Consider the following 8,786-nt stretch of genomic DNA (forward strand, 5'->3'; position numbering starts at 1 on the left):
CTGTAAGGTGAGAGGTCAGCTCTCTTTGAGCTGACTTTTGCAGCTGCCTTGGACTGAGAAGAAAGGGGTTTTGTTCTACAACAATACTGGAAGCTGTGGGCTCACCATATACTGGCACTGGACTGAAAGTGAAAATCTCTCTCCCTCCTGTATACTTCACTTGAATGCACAAGAGATTAGAGAGAGATTGACTGTGCAGCTCCGTGCTATGTTCAGTATGATCTGATAGCAGGACAGGAAAGGGGCAGTGCTATTTTCCTCTTCACTACAAATTGTGGCCCCTTCCTTTCGACTGACCTTAGGTCAGAGGCAGAGAGAGTGAGCTGGGCTAGCAAACCGATCTGACTGGTTTGAGCTGGAAAGAGCCCAAGGTAAAGCAACTTAATGTAAGAACTTTAAGAAAAATGTGAAGTATGAACAAAGCCTGCTTAGGATATGAGATGTACATTTTTATAATAAAGAGGACACAGATTGGTTGCTCTCCATTGTCACTGTAGGAAAGGCAAGAAGAAAGCTACATTATTCACTCCAAAGGAAATTTAAACTGGGATTTAGGAAAAACCTCTTTTTTTAAAACTCTAGCAATGATGAAATGCTGGAAAAGGATACCCAAAGAGCTATCTCCATCAATTAAAGTTTTAAAGAACAAATTAGACAAATATCTGTAGAGAATCTACTTCAGTGTAAATTCTGGATTAGATGATCTCTTAATGTCTCTTCTGGTATTACATTTTTCAGGATTCCATTTGATATGTATTTGATATCTTAAATTCTAAAATATTTCTAGTATTCTAAAAGTTTCCTTAACACAGAAAATTCTGCAAAAGAAACTGAGTTCCAAAAGGTTTCTTCTGTTATCATCAGTTATTAGAGCCTCAGGAGCCACTTACCTTGGATTTTTCCTGCAGCTATTGAGCCTTTCTAAAAATCATGATGCAATTACCTCTATAGCTAGAATACTACAAAACCAAGACCTCTCTATTTTCATTCCCCTTAAGGCCATGATCACTGAAAAAGCCAATGTGGTTATCTATTAAGCACACCATCCCCAGCAAGAATATGCCCCGTGTATGTTTCTGCTTCACAAATGTTCTTACAACTTCGAAAAAAAATCAGAGAAGAAATAGGGAAGCTACAGATAGCCTATGATAACAACTTTCAATTACTAACAACAAAATATACATTTCAGATTAATTGATTTGGACACAATATGCACTGTTATAGATAGGAAAGCTGGGATACATGGTACCTCATCTAAACACTGAAATGCAGGACTTGCTGTTACTTCAGAGGATCCCTCATCTCGGCTATAAACCGTTGGAGCTACAGCACAGATAGGTTGCTCCTTCTCAATTTCCAATTCTGTGTCACTGGAACTGGAACTTTCTTCACCAGCCTGACTCATTGTTTGAAGTTCTAGGAAGTAACAAAAATACCAAAATACAGTTAATTAGGTCCAGGCATATATATGACTGTGCAAAATAAATGTGTAGTGTAAAGAACACAACATCGACATGTGAGAGCTACGTTCAAACAACAAAGTCACAATGTGAGCAAACTAGGTGGGTCTACAGTTACAACTTCATGAAAGCCTTGTACGAGGCTGCACTACCACGCTATCGGTTTTTGAGTATTTTTAAAATCATAGAATCATAGAATTGTTTAGGTTGGAAGAGACCTTTAAGATCATCCAGTCCAACCATTAACCTACACTACCAAGTCCACACTAAACCAATTAAGGGTAGACTAGACTAAGCCATGTCCCAGAGTGCCATGTCTACCTGTTTGTTGAATACTTCCAGGGATGGTGACTCCACCACCTCTCTGGGCAGCCTGTTCCAATGCCTGACCACCCTTGCCATGAAGAAATTTTTCCTAATATCCAACGTAAACCTCCCCTGGCGCAGCTTGAGCCCATTTCCTCTCGTCCTATCCTCTAATAGTTGGCTATGTTACCATCACATAAAAGTTAGACAACATGCAAAACAATATTTCTTAAAGAACAGGCATTGAATAACAGGTTTAAGCTGGAAAAGGCCTCTGGAGTCATCTAGCCCAATCTCCTGCTCAAAGCAGGGCTAACTTCAAAACTAAATTGACTTGCTTAGGGCTTTGACCAGCTGAGTTTTGAAAATCTGTTAAACTGGGGGGTCCAGCCGTTGCCTTCAGGCAGGTCTTTATAAAGGAAATCCCCAAGCGGATGGGACTCCTATAGGTATAACTGCTATGAACTTCTGTCTTTTCCATAAGACTAATCCAAGACTAATCCAAGAATGTGTTTCCCCTTCTCTCCACCCAACATAAGCCCACCCTTCACGGTGTCCCTTGACCTTCTTGGGACGGTTTGTTTGGTGCCGAGACATAGAATCATAGAATGCTTTGGGTTGGAAGGGACCTTGAGAGATCATCTAGCCCAACCCCCCTGCAGGGAGCAGGGACCTTGCAGGGATTAATTACATAGAAAAGGAACCCCTTCACAAAACATAGAGATCTCAAGGACAAGAACAGATCTAACTTGTGTAATATCATTAAAGTTATTCATGTCTGCATGGCTATACTTAAAAAAAAAAACAAAACACAAAACCAAATAAACCCTGAAACCACACAAAATGAGAAAACATGATACAAAATCTGAGGAGGTAGAAAAATACTGGAAAAAATAATTGTTCTGAGATGTCCTTATGTCAGAGCTCCTATGTAGTACTAACATTTCAATTATGTACCAGGTTACATTTTTAGTATCTGTGACCTCTGCTAAAATAATATGACCCTGAAAAATAGCCAAGTGAACTAATTCAAGAGTAATAATAAAACTCACAGGATTCAAGCTGTATTTTGATCCCTAGTACAGTGTGGGAATCCCTTCTTTCTTCCCCAAAAGAAGGAGCTGATTTTAGCTTCTTTTAGCTAAAATCCAAATTTTACAGTTGTAGCTTGGTATAAGCTTTATTCTGAAGAAAGCTCTTTTTCAAACTAGGTAACGCATTTTTTTAACACATACACAGAGAAATAAAAGAAAGTTGGAACAAGTAGGGTTGTTGGAAAAGATAACTTTCCTACAACTATATCTGAGAAAATCCCATTTTTATAGCTCTCGTTTAGGAATAGACATCTCTAAGATTCTTGCATTAGGAACTGCTAGATCAAGGACATTTATTAATTACTTCTGAGCAAGATGAGACCTAATGTCATCAAGTTACAGTAACTTCATGTAACTTCACTTTGTGTTTACTGTCTCAGTCCAGCACTTGAGAGTTATGTTCCCAGGCATCAGTCAGAACTGTCTGAGGTGTGTGAAAATGCCGAGATGGAAGAGGGACATGGGAGGTGGAATACAAGGGGATACAATGCTCCTGGTACCCTGATAAGACAGAAATGTCCATCAGGTTGGTACTTGTCATTACATCAAATGCCAATTAATAGCTGCCTAAAACATCTTCTGGCATAACAGTATCTTAAGAGGTTTGTATATTCAAAGAGTTTTAAAATATTGTCCTTTTGCATTAAGGCAGCATGAAACAAGACACAAACATTTCAGGAGAAAGATATAAGAGATATGGGATGACTAAAGAGAGGCAATAAGCATCTTGCAGAGGGAAGAGAGGGGAAGAAGGACTTCTGAGGCATACAGAAATCTTGCCATGACATAGTGAGATAGGGGAGCCATAGAGTATTTGTAGAGCAAAGCACAGTGGAAAGTGCAGACAGAGCATACATGGAGGAACTCGAAAATTCATTCACAAGTTCACTGAAGTTGGCTGTAGATGAAATGAATGGACAAATCAATATCACAGTATTTTAGTCCAAAATTTTGGGAGAAAGATTGCCAACTTCTGCAAGTGTTCACCTGACACCAGCAGGTCTTTCTAGATTAATTATATTAATTAGATTAATTATAGTAATTATATTAATGCAGAATAACTATTATGCAGAGAACATTGTATTCTGCTGTAGGACAAAATCATTCTAAACCCCTTATCAGCTGCCAAAGACGCAGAACCCACCTCAAATTAATCAGTCTTGACATCAGTCAGCCTTTCATATATGGGAGACCTTTCTCTTTTAAAAGAGAGCTTTTTATTATAAATCAAGGACAGTCAACACTTTGAGAATATTTCAATACTGTACACCAGATTTCTCCAATGAAACAACCAAAGCAATTTTGCACTCCAAAGCCAGGAAGCTGACAGTTAAGAAAAATGTAGTTTCTTTTTATAATTGTGGTGGGAAAATGGATATAAAAAGGTTGTGTTGTGTGTATATCCACCTTTTGAAAAGTCACTTGTCTATAAATGTAGTGAAATTTAAACTGGCAAGTTTATGACTTTCTTCAGCATTGTTTGGAATTCCTTCAGGAACATTTTGACTTTTAGAGAGATTTCAGCGGCTGTATTTGCTTATGGAAAAAAAAGCAATTTCATGATCCCTCCTGGAGGGATCAAAACATTGTGAAACAACTGTAAACATCATAGAGGGCCCAGAAATAAACTCTTGAAATACTGTACATAAACATGTATACACATTTATAAGTAGAGAGCCATTTTTCCTCTACAAAGAACTGCTGAATATTTTAGCATATGCATTTCATGTTTATGGCTGCTGCCGCTGCTTTATTTGTTCCTCTAAACATATTGGAAGAATTTAGGCAGAGGGAAAAGCACAGGGGCAGAAACTCCAAGCAGAATAATGCCAAAACCTCAGAGCTTCATGGGTGTAGGCATTTTTGTCGATACTTGTACGTGAAACATACAATTGCTAGCAGTCAAAAAACACACTTCCTCACAGTGAGGTAGTACAAGAAAGTCCTCACCAAGACTCCAGTTTGCTGGGCAGGAAGAGAACAAAAACAATCTTCTGAATCTGGAAAGTTTATAATGTTATGTTAAGACACAACTATAGACAGCTGAGACAGAGGAAAACAATTAGACAGCCTTAGCTAGTGTGATAAGCACTGGTCTCCACTCCTTTTTAAGAGGGAAGGCAAAAGACTGTAGCAAAAGATATGCACAATTATGGGACATTAAAATAAGTTTAGCATTCTTCAATTACCTACTACATAATTAAATTAAAAATGCAGCTTATATAAAATTGGATATAGAAAGTTCAAAAAGCAAAGTGGAAAATCTGTATTTTTGCAGTATCTGATAAGTAAACAGTCTAATTCAAATAGAAATGAAAGTTGGCATGATTTCTACATTTACAAAATAGTTCAACAAATATGGATGTTTTTAAACTGTAGAACTGCAAATAGTATCACAGCCTTGATCCAACACACAGAATTGCAGACAAAGGGAATTACAAGTCTGTTTTGGAACCCAGGTCAAATCAGGATGAGTACTGTCTTGTGAAACAGCTTCAGGACAGCAATAATAATAAAAGTCTGAACGCAGATTCCCACGACTAATGCCAGCATCTTTACTTCAGTATCTCTCTAGCAAACAGCAGCGTTCATACATAAGTCAGTGCAGAATCCAGATAGGTGACACTTAGATTCATTGACTCTTTCCAGAGTGACGGATGCAAAGGGTAGGAAAATTTCATTATGAACATGAAGAGATGCAGCCCCATGTATGAAGATGCACCAACTAAACTAATTAAGAAGACAAAAAATTTATAAAAATCTCTGTTGAGAGAATTACACTTCAAGTGATTGATTTCATTAACATACACTGGTGAACCCCTTTAAACTTTAACTTAATCCCTTGCCTTTATAAATTGTAATCATAGAATCATTTAGGTTGGAAAAGACCTTTAAGATCATTGAGTCCAACCGTTAACCTAACACTGCCAAGTCCACCACCAAACCATGTCCCTAAGCACCACATCTACACGGCTTTTAAATACCTCCAGGGATGGGGACTCAACCACTTCTCTGGGCAGCCTGTTCCAATGCTTGACAACTCTTTGGGTGAAGAAGTTTTTCCTAATAGCCAGTCTAAACCTCAGGACATTTATCTGCACCTTCATGCTACCTCCTTTTGCACACAAATTTTAAAAAATAAAAATTACTTTGAAAACAAGACAACTGACATAGCATTTCACACTGAATTAGTTAGAAAAATTATGTAATGTAGTTGGAACATCAGAATGGCGATATCTAGTCAGAACAAAAGCTGACCTAGCTCTGCATACTTCCAGCCAACACCGGATGCCTAGGGCGCGACAGAAGAATCCACCCGTTGCAGTGTGGTGACGCTTCCCTGAACCCAACCCCTCTCCCCTTGAACTCATGCAAAAGTTTCAGTACCTGCAAAATCCAGGGGAATGGAGATTTTCATCTTACCTCCGCATGACGTGGGTAACCAGTGCTTTTTGTTTGTTTTGAATCTGTCTCCTTGATGCCATCTAGTTCTTTTACTGGATAAGTCACTGAATAATTACAGCTTTTCCACGCCACTAGGTTTTTTCTAACGTTGTATCTTCATTTGATAATCCTTTTTCTAGGCTGAAGAAGCCAATCTACCTGCTATTACTGACATGAAAGCCCTTCTCTGCCTTCCACTGTCCTTGTCATCTTTCTCCAAAACTCTTCCAGTTCTGCCACACATATCCTCTTCAAGGAGAAGGGATGAGAGCTACATATATTAATAACATAGGAGTTCCATGGATTTATTCAGTTGCACAGTGATCTTCTTTTCATCCACTGAAATTTTATTTCCTAATGCTTCTTTCCTAAAATTAAAGCTTACAGTCTTGTAAGCAGCAGACCTTCTGTTTTAACTGGGCAGAGCCTGTGCTTCAGCATGAAGGGATGTGTCTATAAACAACAAAGCTATGCCAAGATTAAATGATCATTAAAATTAAAATTACATCATGTACAATAGGGCATTATAATATACATGTAGTTCAGAATGGATTGTTTGATTAGACTGTACAACCTCACAGAAAACTACTTTGGGGAAATGAGAGCACACTGCATACCTAAACTGCTTAAAAACTTCTAAGTTCCATTGCTTCCCCTTGTTTTCAAGTATCTGCTATTTGGGATGGAATCACCCTGAGCCACACACAGACTTTTTTGGCTAAGATAGGGAGAATTTGAATAGTAAGATTTGCCACCTCCCTTTTCACATGGTTTCCATGAGGAACTTAATTTCCTCAGAAAATTTCTGGTAGCGTGACAAACAAAAAATCCCTGACATCCAAACCATTGTGTCCTTTGGAGACTGCCTCTCTCCGCCACCCCTGAGAAGAAATGGTTACCATCACTACACACACACTAAAATACCAAAGGGAAAACAAACAGAACATGCTTTGCCTACCCACTGAAACCTAGACACACGTTGAGAACAAAGGCGGCTCAAGGTAGCAGTTCAGAACTACATCACTGAAAAAATACAAATTACAAAATACAAACTAAAATAGTGTAACACAAATATTTAATAAGAGAAACAGATGAGAATTTTTAATGAACTTGGAAAAAATGTCCTGACTACAAAATTCTTAAGCCTTACGATATGAAGGAACATTGGTAAGTTAGAGTTAGAGTAGACTTGGTAGTGTAAGTTAATGGTTGGACTGGATGATCTTAAAGGTCTTTTCCAACCTAAATGATTCTATGATTCTATGGTTCTAAGTAGCTAGCCCTGTGTGCGGTGAACCTTGCCCAAATGCTGGGTGTTAACTTGAAAAGAAGCGCTCTTGCATCTGCAGGGAGGAGCCTCAGCATGAATGTAACACCAGCAAGAACACTCCTGCAGGGCGGACCCGTGTTCCTGAGCAGTGAAGACACATTATTTCTTCATTACAGTTATAGCAAATGGGTGGACTTAATCCTGCCCGGGCAGACTAAGTTTATACCCTGTGGGCACCTGAAGCAATCTGATCTTATTCTGTGATTAATTCCAAATACAAAAGTTAGAAAAATGTATTCCTTCTACAGCCTCTCCTGTGTATTCTTTTTATTTAATTCCTCTTCCCTTGAAATCTCTTTCTCACTTACCTTAGCCTAAAACCACCTCTAATAATGCTTTGGCTTTAAAATCTATCTTATAACACTTTATAAGGTCTAGTTTTTGTTATGTTTTGCATGAAATACAGAATATTCTTTGGCTTACAACAGCTCTGTAAGCAAATACCTGGCAAAATGGCTAATAAGCATTGTAATTCATTAAGGGATCATGCAGGCATATTGAAATTGGAGTTCTAATTAAATCTTCATTTATAAATTTGATATAGTTTTCTTTTCCTGCAAGTGATGAGCCAGAAAATTAAAGATGAAAATAAATCTGGTTTTGCTGTTGGTCTCTGCTACATGCCATACCAGCTGATATGGGATCAGCTGGAATTCAATCAAGAGCATGGAAATGAAACTGAATCAATATTATAGCCAAAATATAGACAGCATAAGGAAAACATTAAAAACATGAGGTTTCATATGTACGGAAAAAGAACTTCTTCATAGCAACTACTTTTTATCTGTTTTCTTCAGTATTTTTAACCATATAAGTATGCTTAGACTGTATCTAATGAAAAAAAAAACCAACATAAAACAGTGAAATATATGCAGAGCTAAGGCTTAAGCATCTTTGAACAGTTTCTTGAACAAAGTTCTCAACTGTGAAAAATTCATCAATATTAAAGATGATGCATAGCATAGTACAGAGCCCAGCCTGATAAACCTCTGCCTACAGGAGGAGCTTGAAGTACCAAGATACTGGAGGAAAAGGGGGCAGTGGGAAAGCAGCACTAACGTTTAAGAGGAGGTAGGAGATGACGATAAGGAACAGCAGCACGAACTTCAGGGAGAAAGGGGTGGCAGCGGTAAGCCCCACCTAACCAAAGAC

At 38.2% G+C, this 8,786-nt stretch overlaps 1 protein-coding gene across 1 annotated transcript in view; it reads right to left on the reverse strand.

Annotated features, from left to right (window-relative positions):
* CCDC146 (coiled-coil domain containing 146) overlaps nt 1-6,548 on the reverse strand; it is an 84,336-nt gene extending 77,788 nt beyond the window's left edge. The window contains exons 1-2 of the mRNA XM_075727720.1: nt 6,464-6,548; nt 1,250-1,416 (exon numbers count right to left, since the gene is read on the reverse strand). Of these exons, the coding sequence (XP_075583835.1) occupies nt 1,250-1,416; nt 6,464-6,548 (252 nt within the window). The remainder of the gene's footprint in view (nt 1-1,249; nt 1,417-6,463) is intronic.
* Nucleotides 6,549-8,786: the final 2,238 nt, after the last annotated feature.

Source organism: Pelecanus crispus, chromosome 1 (genome assembly GCF_030463565.1).
Source record: "Pelecanus crispus isolate bPelCri1 chromosome 1, bPelCri1.pri, whole genome shotgun sequence".
Classification (NCBI taxonomy): domain Eukaryota; kingdom Metazoa; phylum Chordata; class Aves; order Pelecaniformes; family Pelecanidae; genus Pelecanus; species Pelecanus crispus.